This window comes from Pygoscelis adeliae, unplaced genomic scaffold (genome assembly GCF_000699105.1).
Source record: "Pygoscelis adeliae isolate BGI_AS28 unplaced genomic scaffold, ASM69910v1 Scaffold5, whole genome shotgun sequence".
Classification (NCBI taxonomy): Eukaryota; Metazoa; Chordata; class Aves; order Sphenisciformes; family Spheniscidae; genus Pygoscelis; species Pygoscelis adeliae.
In genome coordinates, this window is record NW_008824753.1 from 1,223,483 (window position 1) to 1,240,549 (window position 17,067).

General features: G+C 48.6%; 1 protein-coding gene across 1 annotated transcript in view; it reads right to left on the minus strand.

Annotated features, from left to right (window-relative positions):
* Positions 1-17,067, minus strand: part of LOC103916460 (USP6 N-terminal-like protein) — a 31,449-nt gene that overhangs the window by 4,310 nt on the left and 10,072 nt on the right. Inside the window, exons 6-11 of the mRNA XM_009323443.1 lie at positions 9,922-10,029; positions 5,633-5,742; positions 4,626-4,674; positions 3,042-3,162; positions 2,019-2,113; positions 248-313 (exon numbers count right to left, since the gene is read on the minus strand). Coding sequence (XP_009321718.1) covers positions 248-313; positions 2,019-2,113; positions 3,042-3,162; positions 4,626-4,674; positions 5,633-5,742; positions 9,922-10,029 — 549 coding nt within the window. The remainder of the gene's footprint in view (positions 1-247; positions 314-2,018; positions 2,114-3,041; positions 3,163-4,625; positions 4,675-5,632; positions 5,743-9,921; positions 10,030-17,067) is intronic.

Sequence of the window (17,067 nt, forward strand, 5' to 3'; positions counted from 1 at the left end):
AAGCCCCGAAAACAGTAAAACAAAGCTACTCTGGTCTGATAGAAACAGGAATTGGCTTGTCATCAGTGACATGCAGTTATTTTTAGCTTCTCCCTTATTAATTTTTTCCTTATGAGAATGTGCATAATATCCCACCTTATAAAATATTAACACCTTCTTCAAATTATGATACTTTTAAAAAAAAAACAGACAGATTAACTGTGCATGCAAGCAGCAGAGCAGCAAACAACCCACAGAGCATCCTCACCCGGTCAATGAAACACTGCAGGAACCACTTGGTCGTGTAAATCCCTGTAGTCATCTGCTCCTTGTCCTAGAAGGAGACAGTAAAGAAAGACAGGCATTTCACCAGGCTGGCTGCTGGAGGTTCAAGCAACTCATAGGGCTTTTGGGGAGGCTGGTTGGTTGGTTTATTAATGCTGGGGTCTGGGTGCAGGATCTGGCTGTGGTTTGTCTCCCAACAAAGCCCCTGCTTTAAATACAGTGTTGAAGCCCTGCTTTGGCCCTTCGCCCAAGATATTCATTGAACCTGATCCTCAATGTGGCCAGACTTCAGCCACAACTATGGAGAGGGATTTCTAGAAGAAGCTTTTCTGGCCTACTATCTACTCCAGGGATTTACAGAAACCTTCCAGGAACCCAAACCATGCACTCCTTGCAGACTACCATTTTTGTTTCCATAGCAATTCCCACGTGAGCCTCTCAAAGCACAAAAAAATTATTAACCCCAAGTATCCACAGGTAAATCCAGACCTGTAGTCAAGCCAGCTTTGCTAGCACTACCTCATTTGCATGGCATGGCTGCTGAAGGAGCAGTACAGCCTGACAGGCTAAGGAAAACTCTTAAAAACCTCACCAACATCACCCCAGTCTATCACTTTTCCATCCCTGTCTGGCACCCAGCGCAGTGCTCGCATACAGCTTTGCTTTTACTGGCATGGCTGATGGCATGGCACAGCTGGTGCTGGGATGCACAGTGTCCTGCACGTGCATAAAGTTGACGTGATGCTGCTGCAAAGCCAGCAAAGCAGCAGGGATGGGAAGAGAAAGAAGCCCATGGGATTAATGGCCAGCTCCAGTCTTTGCTTTCAGCTGGTGCTGGACACCTGCAAGCCTGGTGAGCCTTCGGGAGCCAGGAGGCACGAGCAGCTTTCAGAGAGTTATTCCCATCCTCCTCGCCCAGGATTCCCCACCCCTGTGACTATAATTAAGTGAAAACCTGTCCTGGCTCTGTTTCACTTACACAGCCAGGGCTGGCCCATTTGCAGCACAAAGCAAGAAATGTTGCACATGATGGCAATATAAACAGCTTTTCCTGGAGCTGGGCCGCTGAGCCCCTTGGGAGCATAAGAAACCTTCAGGAGTCTGGCCACTGAATACCAACTGTCTACAGCAAATGCAAGGGGGATCACGGGGGGAAAAAAAAGGGAGCAGGTGTTGCAAAATAGTCGCCTAGACATTAGACTGCAGTTGATGTGTCTTGCAGATGCTCCTCCAGCCACAAAATGGGCTTGTACCATCTGCTAGAGAGAAAAACAACTGGATGTGCCCAAGCAACAAAACTCACAGAAAATCTTAGGTGCCTCCTGTCTTTGAACAACAGCAAAGCTGTTAAATGCAAGCACTTGGGGCTAACAATCATTGAATTAAGACTCCAGACAGTCCAGCATCACCCTTCGGGCTTTGCAGCTGGTGTAAGAACACAGCCCAGCCTCGCTGCTGTATGCAACAGCTCCTTTTGCTGCAGGCTCCGTGAGCCTTCCTGCCTGGCTTTCCTAAGGAAGTTTTTAGATTTTAGCAGTCCCTACACTAATGATGACCAGCAAGCAAATTCAATAACCATTCACCTCAGCAAGATTCAGGCACCCCATTTAATGAACGCTTGTGTCTTTGCAGCTGAAGCAGTCCTACACGGTTAGAAGTATGTTCAGTTGCGCATCTATTTGGCAGAATGTTACACTAACTGCTTTAGATTAAAACGTGATATTAGTATGGGGGTACTGATAGCAAAGAGATACCATGTGCTTCTTCAGTTTGGGAAACAGTTTGCTTAAAATCTGCTCGTGGTGAGCTTGAAATCTCTGCAGCTTCGGGAACCCAGGAATGAAAAAACCTTAACGAGAAAAGATGAGAGAAATAAAAAATAATCAGAAAAGCTCTGGAGCAGTCTGGGGCAGCCTGATTTTCTACAAACTCATCCCCTGCATTGCCTGTTGTTCTCGGCTGGACCACAGTGTGCCCAGCTACCTCCCTTGACATCCTTCCCAGAGCCCACCCTTCACCTCATCTACATGGGCAATAGCACCCTCAGCACCAATCCCAGCTGGTTCTTCTCACCCCAGCCCTGCAGAGCTCACCACCTGCCCACCTGAGACTTGGCTTGGCCAAGACCTCTCTGAACACATCTCAGTGCTTACCAAGGTTCAGAGAAAAGCTGAAGATGTTTGAACACCACAAGCTTGTGCAGCACCCTGTAATCTAGCAGGACACGCGTTTAAGACTGTGAGGAGTTATCAAGCCATAAGGCTTAGCCCTCCACTCATAAAATAACCTTCTGTGCATAGATTACTGCTAACCACAAATAAGATGAAAGGATCTTTAATGTGTTTGAAGTAAAATAATACAGCACATTTGGTGGAATTACATCTTCATAAAAACACAAGGGCACGTAGCTTGTGGCATGCTAAAAACGGAGCATTACATGATGCTCTTGGATGTACTTCTGTGAGACTTTTTAAAACCTCGTAACCTTGAGTTAATTGATTGCCAAGGGCAAGGCACTCCAGAGGGAAGATAGCACCTCTGTGAAAGTGTTAATTACTGAACGCTAAAGCTCAGTGCCGATAAAACACATTTTTTTTTTATGAACTTGTCTGCCTCCAAGAGTGAAGTTCAGCTGTGTAGTCGGGTTCTATTGGCACATAATTAAGCCTTACCCTCTTTAAACAAGTATGTGAGGAGAAACGAGGCTCTACTGACCAACCTGAACAGCCTTCCCTCCCATCACAAGAGCCCCCATCTGCATCCCACCCCAGCCTTACCGTGCATGGCGTGCCGCTGGTTGGTCAGCAGCTGTGCCAGTGCCCAAAATGCATCCTCTTCGTTTAAGTACATCAGGAGGATGGCTGCGATCTGGCTCATCCCTTGGCAGTAGCTCACTTCCTGCAAAAGCCAAGAGGAGCACACGTGCTGCCACGCCGTCAGACCCTACCATGATGCTAAAGCTGCAGAAGCACGTCAGGCTGCCTGTGCTTCCCTCTCCTCTTTCAAGGTCTGTCCCATTTCAAGATCTTTATTGTTTATGCCCAAATTCACAGCTCCCATATGTCTACAGCATCTACCGTGTCACTGACTCACAGAGTGGTTGGGTTGGAAAGGACCTTTGAAGATCATCTCGTCCAACCCCCCTGCCATGGGCAGAGACATCTTTCACTAGATCAGGTTGCTCAAAGCCCCATCCAACCTAACCTTGAACACTTCCAATAATGGCGCATCCACAGCTTCTCTGGGCAACCTGTTCCAGTGTCCCACCACCCTTATGTCCAGTTTAAACCTACCTTTTTTCAGTTTAAAACTGTTGCCCCTTGTCCTGTCACTACAGGCCCTGGTAAAAAGTCTTTCTGTCTTTCTTATATGCCCCTTTTATGTATTGAAAGGACACAACAAGGTCTTCCCAGAGCCTTCTCTTCTCCAGGCTGAACATCCCCAACTCCTAGCCTTTCTTCATGGGAGAGGTGTTCCAGCCCTCTGACCACTTTCGTGGCCCTCTTCCAGACCTGCTCTAGCAGGTCCTCCAGCAGGAGGTGAGGGGCTTGCAGGCAATGTCCCCCACCATGCTGCTCGCCCCACCAGCCCTGCTCAAGCCTGGAGGGCGAGGGACAAAACCCCAATGTAAGAGGTGCCTGCAGCTACTTCAAGGAATAGGGGATGGGATGATAAACAGCATGTGGGTCTGATACCGTTTTGGATTCCTTCAGCCATATGAGCACTGAAGTAATTAAAGAATAAATAAATCTGGTGAGCGTTTCTCTGGTATGAGGGAAGGCAGGGTCTTTGTTTCCTTGACTACCCCCACTGAGCATCTTCTGTGCCTTCTGGGGTAATTGTCCCCTCCTGGAGATGGAGGCAGTAGGTTCAGCTGCTAATTTAGGCTTATTCTGCCCATGCCCTTCAGCTAAAAATGACTGGTTCACTGTAATAAATCAGTGTTTTCAACAAGGGTGCCATTCAGTGTATGACAAGAAGTCAGAAACATGACAGACCTTCAGCCAGGAGGTTAGTCTTGCTGGCAAGCCAAAGGGCGATCCCTTGTTCTTTGCTGACACTCACCCAAACTGCATCTGCCAGATGTCATTTACCAGGTGATAAAACAAATAAGGGAATGAAACAACTGTGCAGAGAGTCTTGTGCTGCCTGCGAGTCTTGCAGCTGTCTGTACAAACCAGTATTAGGACTTAAAATTGGAATTACCACTGGCTAAATGTGGGTGTGTGTGTATATATATACACAAACATACATGTATACACTTATATAAATACATAGAAAGCTTTTTTTAAATGTTTTGGGGTTTTTTTATACATATAGCACAACTCTATTCACTTTACCTGGACTAACTTACTACTTACGGTATTATAAACCGAGTATGCTGACAGGACATGGAAGAGTGCCTGTTGCCTGGGGAGAAAGAAGGATATTGAAACACTTGAGCGTGAGATCTCCAGCTTCATGTGCACACCAACGTGTATGCACAGAGAGCCAAGGCTCTGAAAATACCCAGCCAACTGGTACTTATGCCTTTTGCAAGGAGCAGGGCTCACAGAACCAGAAAGCACCTTGATGGGCACGTGGGATGGGACCTCCACTCCAGAGGGGAGTCACCAGTGGCCCCGCAGAGCAGGGCTGAACCAGCCTGCTCCGTCAGCAGGTCTCCTGAAGAGACATGCATGTACCCACATGCGCTGTGTTCAACACTTCCGCTCTTCAGGTTTGGAGCGGTGGTGGGTTTTTAATAGACTTGCAACCACCCAGGTATCAAGTGTTATACATCCTAGGGGAAAGCACTGCCACCATTTTATTAGTAGGTTCCTTTCTCCTTTCCCTCCTTGCTAAAGGAGTCATCACCATACAGATATGCAGTGCAGGCTTCCTCACAGACTGTACATCTGTATAGGGCAGCCAGGTGTGACTCATCCAAGTGACAAAGCCACTTTGTCAAACCTCTCCAACCCCGTCTGTTGTGGAGGCCACGTACGCCCCATCCCACCCAGCTCCCGACAGACCTACCCCATCATCCCAGCCATCCCAAACCAAGCCCTCTGCAACTGCAACCCTAGCACCTTGGGGGACAAGGCACTGCAACAGGCTGATGCTTGGCTCAAGAACTGGGGCTGAACGTGGTCCAGTGTGGATCTGTCCAAAGAGAGAATCAGCAGCCCAACATCTGTGGGTTGTACCATGTGCTGATGGTTTGTGGAGCAGGCAGAGGTGGCTTTGCTCTCCTGTAAGCTGCTCTGAGCCAGGGGGCTGGTGGCTACCCCAAGACAGGGGGCTGCTGGCCACCCCATCCAGCTCATCGCATGCACACCCACTGGCACCGATGCCTGTACAGCCACATGAAGCCTCCCATACTCACTTCACTCCGTAGCGATCCCGAAACATGATATGGTTTCGGAAGGTGCGGTTAACGTCCAAATCTATCTGCTTGATTTCCGATGAAAAGCTCTTTGCTTGCTCTTTCATTTGCTGGAACGGAGAGGGGCAGACAAGAGGAAGGAGTCAGACACCATCTCAGCCCACACCTCTCTCCACACAGCAAGAAGGCCTGCTTCCCACAGCAGGAGTGGCAGCTTGTGAGCTGCACAGGACTATTGCAGAGCAACTCAGGGACACTGCCGTCTTGCTTTGAGCAATGATCTGCAGCCCGGAGGTGAATCCCTGGCCCCTTGGCTGTGCTGTTGGCCCAGGGAGAAGGGGACAAACCCACGCTCACATGCTACGACAGCGGCAGCTGCCAGCCCAGGCTTTGCCCATCTTCCAATGCAGATACCAAGTTTTCAGAATCTAAAACCTTTACAATTAAATTCCACTCTGATTTCTTTTGATGTCTTTGTGGTACCCAGCCCGGCTGTCATAAAGCATTGAGACCTCTGTGGTGCTTAAGGAACAATACACTTCTATAACCAACACACAGATGTAAGCACCAAGTCCCTGAGCTTTTCAGAGGCTCAGTCATAATAAAGTCCAAACTGTTATGACAGACTTCATGAAGTGATCTCCAACTACTACTTCCCCCGCAGAAGAGAATAATCTTAGGTTTAAGGAGTTTCCACTAGAAAAGCCGTTCTGGGGTATTCCCTTGGACTGGTGCAAATTTTAAGGAACTTGCAGAGTCCAGAACAGAAGCTAAACTCAAAACCAAGAATCCCCATGTTCCCCCCATGCTGGCTAATCACTTAAGGCAGCATCACACAGATAAAGGCCTGAAGTCCACTGCAAAAAAAGGAAATTCAAACTAAAGCTAAGTCCAGCTCAACCAATTGCGCCCTCAGAGTCCCAAGCTCAAGATGCTGGACGAATCCCACTGCAGTCCCATTTGTAACCCACTGTTCAGCCCTGTGCATGCAGGCAAGGACCATTACGCTATAGCCAAACATGTCATCTCACAGCTTTTAGATACCACCGGTGATCATGCAATTGCCCTCTTTCTTTAATAACTCCAGGGTTAATTGCATTAATAAAATACATTTTGTGACTGCCTTCAGGCAGCCCGAGATCCACCGGCAGGTTAGGGGCAGTGGAGATGAGCAGCAAGCCCAGCTTGCCTGGAGTCCAGGGTCAGGACCCCTCCTTGCTCACATAGCAGACAGAAAATAGCACATCTGCAGATACTTAATCATCTGCTCCAGCAGCTGCCATCCTACAAATTCTTGTCAGCCTGACACAAGGCACCTCCAGCCTGCTGTTGACCTCCCAAGGTGGCCACATCAGCTCTGGGGAACATCAAAAGGTCATTAGCACCCAGATGTGTCCAGCACAGCCAATGCTCAGGGCAGTGACAACATCTTGGGAATATTAACTCCAACCTTCAAAGCAGCTGTATGGAGGAACAACAGTGCAGGGGCTATTTTGAATTACTGCCTGCACAAGACAAGGGAGGATAAAAGTGACAATGGAATGAAGATCTGATGAAAAATATAATTTCCCTGCCGTAAATCCTGTGCTCTCTGCATCCTATGGCTCCTTGCCCTCTATAAAGCAGGCAGACTACCTGAGACAAGATGACTATTCATATGCTCTGGGTCACTTCAGTTCAAATTTCCCTGCTTAAAGGCCCTCTTGTTTTCCCTGCCAGAACAACACAGAAATCTCCCGAAGACTGTAAAAACCCCTACTTTGGGGTTTTTTTATATCACTGCACCTGCATAACAAGTAGGTTGCACAGCACTTTGTCACTTCCATGTACCCAGGAGGCTTTATTAATTCTGCAGATGGTAAACTAGAAGCCCAGGATGGGTTATTCTCCATTTTTCCCTTGTTTAAATAACCTGGGGGCTCCACAGATGCCCTGCCGAGCTCATTAGCGCTGCGAGCCCTGCAAGCCAGCGGCAGAACAGAGGCTGGGAAGCTGGAGGTCCCATCCCAGTGACGTTTTACAAAGCAGCAGGTAAAAGCCAGGATACCTCTGCTCTGCCCCATGGCCAGCAGGTTTCTCCTGCCGCCCTCTCAGCTCTCCTCAAGCCCTCTCGGTTGTGGCTATAAAACCCCAGGGAGGTAGACCATTACACCCACGTTGAAACCAAGTGTGGCACGTCCCATGGTAGCCTCCAGGCTCCTGCAGCGTCATGAACAACTAAGCTGCCGTGGCCTTGAGGAAGACTCAAAGACTTGCATGGAGGGGCCTTGGAGGACAGCTGGGATAAGATAAAGCACTACGGAAGCAACTGGACCAGGCTTTTTTAATTGCATCACTCCAGAGGCAACACGAACACAGGGAGCAAGGTATCCCACTTGGCTAGAAAAGTGGGAGCAGTAGGTATGAAAAAAAAGATAAATCACCTGGCATATGCCAGGTGGCATGCTCAAAACTCAAGGCACATGCAAAAGCCAGGCTTTTGTGCCATGGTTCATGCCCCAAGGAGAAATGGGGTGGCCTTGGGACCAGCCCTTCCAGGACACAGGACTGGGGCTGAGGCTTGGTCCCTTCTTGAAAGCAAAACCTCTCATCCAGGACCTGCACTGAGCCTCTTCTGGCGGAAATTAGGGGAGAGCTAATTACCAGCGGCAGGTGGCACCAAAGAAGAGGAGGATTAAGATGAGCTTGTAGGGGGTTTGCATCCAACAAAGCCTATTAGCCCTGAAGCTCCTGTTTATCGCAGATCCCTCTGGAGCACAGATAAACTCCTTGTGACTTTCATTTGTTTGGATTGCTTCCCTGCCTGCGCAGCACAGCTTCGAGGGAGAGAGCATGATAAGAATCTGCATGCTGGGAGAGCTTCGTTATCTCTGCTTATTGCCCTGAGCTCAGCCCGCCTTCCCCAGGCCCCTGCACGTGACACTATCCCAGCGGCATCTCACTATTAACATCTACGCTTGACTAACGATAATGAGTGTTAGCATCATCCTGCTTAATAGGCAGAGATTTTCAGAAACACCTGCTGGAAGCAGCACTCGACCTCCTGCCTCTGAAACATAACTATCTCCATGACACCCTGATCCTCGCCTGGGTATGTGATGCAAGCTAAATCGTAACACAAGTTTGGAAAATAAGTTAATTATCAACCAAGGGCTTCCACATGCTGCCTATGGAAAGAGGCAGCATAAAGGAGCCAAGGTGCCTGAAATAAAAAACAACAAAATACAGCAAGCCCCATCACTCAGGTTCTTGTTCAATGCACACTACAGAAATTGCTTATTATACCAAGGAATCCAAGCCTGCAGCATGCAGTGCTCTGGTAGGAAGCAATGCAAGGCAGGCTTTTCGCCTATCTGCAGAGAAAATAAGTGATTTTTAATAGAAAAATGATTTTTATTTGATGTTTAATAGTGATTTTTAATAGAAACTTTCAAGACAGTTATAAAAAGATTGAAGATGCCACTTCAATCCAAGCTCTTCCAACACTGCCAGTCAACTTCCAGCTGCACATCTAAGTTGTAAGCCAGGACCCTATGCTCAGAAATCCCCCTCCAAGCTTACAAGACCTACCCTCACCCCACCCTTAATTGGGTTTCTCGACTAATGACCCATTGTCAGCTGATTTGAGGCTTCTGACCTTGCTGCTCATTTCAAAATGCCCCAAGTGAAATTTTCAAGCACATGGAGAGGTTTGGGGTACTCCCATCCAGCACCTGCCCACTTCAGGGTACTCATGGCTACTCTGCATCACTCCAGGGAGCTTGGGGAACTGCAAGCGGTACCTTTGCTAAGCTTCCCCTCCCTCTTCCCTGCTTCTTTACCTAAGGATGCAGTAACACCGACAGCATTCTTTGCTTGCGGCTTGCAGCAGAATAAATGGAAGCAGCATATTAGGGAAAGCAGCTGGTTAACGTGCTAGAAGGCCCCAGCCTAAGATACACACATAGATAAAGAGTTTATCCCCTTTGCATTTTCAGTGCTTGCTAATTTTAAGCCTTTCCTTCTCAGAGGTTGCAGCAGTTCACGGATGGGATCGGGCCCCACCACCAGCACACATCGTAGGGTGCTCGGCATGCCGCTACCCTACACGGGAGGATGCAAGGGCTGGGTGTGTCCTGCCATCCCTTAAAGCATCCCTGTATGAACCCCCATTTCCCTCCTGCCCATGCAGGTGGAGATGGAGATGCCTGCATCCACCATGGGTCTGACTTGCCCCAGCTGGTGAAGCCCCACCAAACCAGCCTCCCCATCACCTTGCTCCCATTGTCTTTGCCAGGAAGAGCCCTTACCTCATATTTCCCTTCATTTTCCTTCTTCATTTTCTCGATGTCCAGCAGAAGCGACCAGACCTGGCCTCGCACCTGAAGCGGGATCCCTTTGTAGACTCGCCGGCACATCTGCAAGGAGGGAAACATGTGCAAGGTTAGCTGGTCCTGCTCATGGCAGAACAGATTTGCTCCATGGTTTGCTGCTGTGGACCACCAGCCACCTGAGCAGACACCCCAACCGATCACCTCCTCTGCCTGCGCTGGTGCAGAGAGGGCATCTCCAATCTGATGGATGAGCTGAGCACCTGCATCCATTGAAGACACCTACTGAGTCAAAATCAAGCCACATCTCATGCTTTTAACCTTACTGGAAGAGCTGGATATGGACCATCCCCTTTATACATGGAGACATCTCAGGTGCTTCACAGCAGTCTCATTCTGTGTACACTAGCCTGCCCTTGGACTCCTCTCCAAGGACCAGATGCAGCACCCTTGGCTTTGAAGCCTTTGATCTGACCTGGCATGGCTGTTCTCCACCTGGATCCTCAGAGAAAAATACATTTCCCCTTGGAGAGGAGAGCCCTTACCATGAGAGCCACAGGGACGTGTCCACAGCAACTCTTATGGCTTGACAAGCGGCAAAGGATACTGTGGGCTACACCAAGGGCTCTCCCCTGAACACGCAGGGTACTCCTCAAGCAAGGAGGGGGATTGGGGACAAACATGCATGTGTCCCTCCTCCTGCCTCCACATATTCCCTTCATCTCACAGATGCCTCTTCCCTTTTTTCTTGTCATAAAGCCCCGTCTCTCTAAAGAGACCATTAAATTTCAATGGAAAACAGAAAAAAGAGCTTTTGTTCCATCCCTGACTTCTTCCATGAAAAGAAAAAGCTTCATAAAAAAGAAAAAAGCCTAATTTCTGAATATTTTCCACCCTTTCATTCATCCCACCCATGAAACGCCTGGCAGCTGCACTACAAAGCCAGCTGCAGCACTCCTCCAGGTTCCTGAGGACCCTGGGGTATGCTGAAGGATCTGCTGCACGTGCCCAAGCTCCAGCTGTGGAAGGGATTTACACTGCGACATGGCGATCCCTCGGCACCGAGCAATTCATTGGGAGGGGACAGAGGTGCCGGATTCCTGGTCATGGGAATGAGCTAGGGGCTGAGCAGGGCAGTGCCCAACCAGGCAATCAACTGGAGCTACTGGCATTGCCTGGTACAAATGCATCCAACCTCCTTCAAAATCCCTCTTCTCTTTCCATAGGGTGTTCTGCTTCACGTGTTTCAGGCTGATGCAAGAGAAGGGCTGCAACTCACGGGGAAGCATCAAGATCCTAGCAGAAGGTTTTCTGGACATGGTCCTGCCGCATTGCCTTTGCATCTCTTACACCAAGCTGAACATCTGCTCCTGTTACCTTTCCTTTCTGACCCATCTTGCACCATCAGCTTTTTAACTTCTAGCTTGACTTTTTAACACATAAAGACCATAACCATGACACTGCATTGTCAACCCACCTGGGCTCGCAGCCTCCCAGAGCACAGATGCATGCACAAACACATGCTCCTCGTTTTGTTACCGTTTGCATGGCAGCACTGTACCTACCAAGTGTAAAACACAGCAACGATGCCTCTTGTCCCAAAGAGCTAGTACAAGACAAGACAGGAGGTGGCGTTCAAGTAGACAGGCTAGGGGACAGCAAAGAAATAACACCACTATCCCAGTCAAAATAAGTATATAATATAGCTATGTAATAAATGCCAAGACCACCATGTAGTACTAGGAGAGCTAGATGTGTGTTAGAACACTTCTCCACCACATTATGGTAAATATTTCAGTATTTCCGCTGACACAGAAAGTGTAAATGTAATGTATCCTGATCCTGTAAGTGTAATGGACATTCAACATTTAAAACCCCATTCTCAGCACTTGCCAAATGCTTGCTCTGCCCCAGGTGTTGCTTAGCACCAGTTCTGAAGGTCCAATGCATAGCCAGGACCATACCCTACAGAAATCCTTTGCAAGATCCTGCCCTCCCCTCTGTACGCACCAAATAAGAGCTGCCCACTAAAAAGCATCTCACTACCAAGACGTGACCATGGAAGGCCACCATCCTATTCAACAGCATCCTGCATTTTAAGCGGGACATCACTGACTCACTATCTGCACACCCAGGGGAGCCACTCCTGCTCGTCCAAGCTCAGATGAGGAGGCATTTCTGGAAGACAGCAAACCTTCACGCCATGCCAGACAGCTTCATCCCCACAGCTGAAAGACCAAGGAGACGAACAAGAGATTCCCATTCCCCGAGAGTCATTAAATCAGGATGAAAGAAGTGCAATGCATCAGGAGACACAAAGCGACAGGGTTAGATGAACCACATCCCCAAAGTGGGACTGGTAAGGTGTCCACGAAAGCCTGGCATCTGTGACTTGTGACTTCATGAAGCAAAAGCTGAGACAGGATCAAGAAACTGGAGTATGTACCAATTCAGATAAAATCACCAATTCAGAAAAAATTATTTATTTCCAATGGATTAGGAGAGAGCAACCGACAGCTGCCAAGGCAGAAGATGATGCTCAGCTCTGTGGGAAGAAAATAATTTTGTTTTGAATTCCCAGAGCTGGTATTGTTGTACTTTAATGAGTTCAACCCTCACTGGCATATAGCAAACGTCTCTAATGATTTTCTCCACATGAGAGTGTGGCAGGAACAGGGGAGTTACAAAACATGCTGAGATGGAACTGAACTGAAATGCCTCCCTGTTATTTATCCAAGGGCTTTCCTCCTCCCACCGCCTCCAGACGTGAAAGTGATAAAACCTCAGAGCAGTGAGTCACGCGGAGGAAAAATGAGCAATTTTCCTTTGTCATGAAACTTGAAGGAAAACAGGGAAGTTATGATTAAAAGTAGCATTTATGCTGGGATGGAGGGAAGGCAGCAGGTGATGGCAACTCCTGCTCCACATGAGAAGAAAAAACAACCCTCAAGGTCACCATCTTCTGTCTCTTATAAACCACTCAGCCCTTACAGATGGGAAGAGAGCACCTAGACCATGCCCCATGCAGACTGACAGATCAACGCACGGCAGGAAGAATGGACACCATCCCATTTCACAAATGGAGATGCTGATGGTCAAAGTGATGGCTCAAGGTACTGCGCAGAAAGGCCGTGCCAGAGCCAAGGACTGAACCCACCATGTTTAAAATTTGCTCCAGGTTTTGCCATAGGATCATCTTCCTTCTCTAGGCTTTAATATACAAAGCTCGTGGCACAGAGGCCATCATCACCCCATCCCCATCTCTCCCCTCCCCATGTACTTTCTTTCCAGTAGATGGGATGGGAAGACTATAGAAGTACAGACCTGAGCTCCATCTTCCTGCATCAGAGATCTCCTCTGAGAAGTACCCAACCAAGTGCTCCAGGTCTTTAATTAGAGGGGTGGAGTCACTGCCTTTAAACACAGAACATCTTTTTGCAGTAGTTAAGACACTGAAGTTAAAAAGGGTTCGGGAGGGGTGGGTTGTTTTCTTAAAGCAGCATATACACATTTCAGCCCACTTTCACACTTTGGAGCCTGTCACTGTTAGCTTCTCAGCCACGTGCATGGTCCACCAGGAAGAGACTGCAGGAGTAATGCCCAAATTTTGGGTATGCATGGCAATTTCACTTTCAAGCCTCTCCATATACTCACCATATATCTCCAACACCCTGAAGTGGGGGGCAGACCCCCTTCCTCAGTTCCTGTAGGGCTCAAAGAGTGATCCTTCTGGAGAGGAAGAACTCCTTTACTTCCTCCACCAGTGATGCACTGGGGGAGCTGAGCTGTGAAAATCTTCACCTGGAGTGGTGGGTGAAGCCTCCACCACCTCCACCACCACCACCACCACCCTGGAGAAGAGGGCTTCTTTCTTGCACCACAAATCAGGCTAATTGATGATGTGGCCATGCAAGACACTCGGCAGCCTGGACTTTGCTGTGCATGGTTTTCTTTCTGTATGGATAATGGTTGCTCCCAACTCAGCTGTTGTCCCTGCAGCTGGAGCCTTGGCTGTGCCAGATGGGGTGCCAGCAGCTTCAGCAGCAAAGCAGGGGCAAATTTAAATCCTAAAGCTGATGTGTCATGGGTGGGCATTTACATTTATTACCAGAGCTACCTTTGGGGGAGAGGAAAACGCTACCTGCCTTTCCAAAATGGCAAAAACAAGCAGCAGAAGTCACCCTGCAGCTCCCAGGCGCTTTTCTTTCCCATGGCATTTGCGGGTGGGAGACCTGACTTCAGCCGACACTGCCATGACAAACGTCTGCTGGCTCTCCCCAGCGTAAGCAGATTATTCGCTCTTGGGGGTCCGTGTCAGTCCATACAGAGCCCTGATTCATCCTAAAACGCTTTGCTGGCATGCACTGGATTAAGTGCCCTGCACTCCCATGACCTTAACAGAGACCAGGCTACTCCCGTGCACAAAGACAGGCTTTGCCTAAAAACCAGACATCTCTGGCCGAAGACATCCCTCTCTAAAGGTCCCATCCCACATGGCCAGCAGCGAGAAGCAGCTTGCAAATGATGCAGAGGTCATATCCTCTTCCTAGGACTGATACTTCTGGCTGAATCCACTTATTTCAGGGCTACAATGAATAAATTATCCCGCTATTGGAGTGCACACAGCACAGCCTCTTTTTTCTCTGCAAAACTGTGCTGCCTTAACTGTGTATATTCTAACATGGCACCAGCCATTTCCTAACCTTCCCAAGCAAAGTCAGGTTGGGATTTAAACTCAGGTTTAGAACAGCAGTGAGGAGGACACAGACCACCTGGGCCTCCTTGTGCTGAACCCTGATTTTAGCACTTCTTTGCAGCTTTGACATACCTTAACTCTGCAAAGCAGTGTGGTCCTTGCATGGACTCTTTCATTTTTGTACCCTTTCCCTTGTGAAAGTACAGTCAGGAAAAGGCACCATTGCATCAGTCTAACTCCATCCATGTGAGGAATTGTGCTGGTGTCACTTTTTGTTGATGTTGCTACTGAAATTAAATCAGATCACTTCGAAATGTGTCTAGCACAGAGATGGAGACAGATCTGATGCGGTGGAGCACAAGGAACCCCAGGGCATCACTTTAAGATAATCCTATTTGTTGCTCATCCTGAAACAGGTTATGTTTTAGGCATAGCCGGGCCATCCTGGGCTAGGGACTGTAAGAGGCCCTCCTCTTGAGGGTTTTGTTCAGCCTTATTTCCTATAATCTGTGACAGCCACAACACTCAGACTGCAACCAGCAGCATGCAGGGATGCACACTGGCAGCAGGTGGGGGAACAGAAAGCAAAACCTGCTGCTCTCTGATGATGACTCATGCTGGGGGTCTGAAAAAGCCGCTTTCTCATCCGCTGACAGGTGGTTGCTTCGGGGCCAGTGCCCTGGACAGGTACACAACCTCCCTCCTCCTGCTGACATTTCACAACACAGAAGCTGAGACAACCTAAGCCCCGATCAGGTACTAAGATGCTGCAAAATACAACAGCCTTGATAAGCCAAGAGTCCCTCTTCAAGCACTCGATATGGTCAGCTGTCTGCCAGCTCCAGCACATGAACTGGGACTTGAAAGGTTGGCCCTGAAGTCCAGAAAGTCCCAGTCTGGAAAATAAGACGGGTTTCTATATCACTCAAGCAGAGCCAAAGTCAGGGCAGCTTCCCTGTGAAACTGCCTGGGGTTCCTGCAACAAGATTTTTTTCTTCCCCTCTAATAAAGCACAATCTATCAAAATGAACATCAAAGGGAATGCTCCTGTCTTCAGTAAGAGGTTTTTTTCAAAGATGACATCCTAGTCTTTATTAAAATAACACAGAGCTGCTGTCTTGTGACACTCGGGCTTCCATCACGTCAGCAAAGAAGTGCCAAAAACAAACCTGAAGGAAACGTGCAATGCAGATGTGACAGCCTGAGTGCTCAGAGAAAGAACAAAACCAGCCCACTCTGCTTTAGAAAAATCAGATCAAGGGCTTGTCACATTTACTTTAGCTAGAAAAAAAACATAACCATCTGAAGAGGATGACTGTGATCTCAGCGTAAGGTCCTTGAAATGCCACATCTGAGCTGCATTGAGCCATGGCAGCAGAAATCTCTGAGCAGCTTCCGCACTCCTGACACAAGAGCATGGGGTTGCACATGCAGGTGAAGGATACAGCCTTATTTTTTTTAAAGCACTTTTTCTGTGTCTCTCAGGGTCTTTGCACTTAATGCTGTGTGGCTGCTCCGATGCACAGACCTTCCTGCCTGCACTTGCACCAGCACAAGGCAGCAGGGTGTTAGGCTGGATGGGACTGAAACCAAAGCTCCTTTTACTCCCTGCGGTCACCAGACTGCTCCTGCCCTGCTTGGGGCCAAGCACTGCTTCTCCGTTTGCTGGGAAGGGGGATGGCCATTTCCAGTCCCCCAGCACGGGGACAATGCCACATCTGTGCCCAGGAGTCAACCACTATTTACGGGCTGTTATGAATAACATCATTTATTCCATTACAAGAGCTCTGTGATTTTCTGACCCAAAGACCCTCAAAACCCACTTGCCAGTCTAGCCCCTTGCCATCCAGCAGACCTGAGCGACGTCGGCTGCAGCGTGCTTAACACACCCGCTAATTATTGGGGTAAATCCAAAAGACAGACAGGGATCGCTACTGCTCCATACACCCCTCACCCCGGATCCTGTTTGTCCCCACCAGCTGACCCAGGGAAGCCAAGGCGTGCTAAAAACACTCATCATTATGCATTCCAAACATCCTCCAGGACCTGAAGGAATTCCCTGCACTCTGCTGGAATTTGGTGTTTTACCCACAAGGCCACTAACCAATTAGTGCTAACTTCTAATTAGAAAAACCAAAGCCACAGGAGAGCCTCCGTTTTTCCCCTTGAGCAGCACCAATGAACAAAATAATTAGAACCGCCCTGAAGTGAACAGAAGGATTATAAACACCCAAGCCCATCTCCACCCAATCCCTGCTGTAACAGAGAGAAGAATTTGTTAGTTTTTTTTTTTAAAAAAAGGACGAGACTACAGCTGGTCTTTGGCTGGGTGAACCTGGCATCACTCTGTGGATGGCCAGGTGATGGGGGTGCTCTGCTCGATGCCCCCCCTGCAGCTATGCAGATATCCTCTGCACAACCTTTTAACC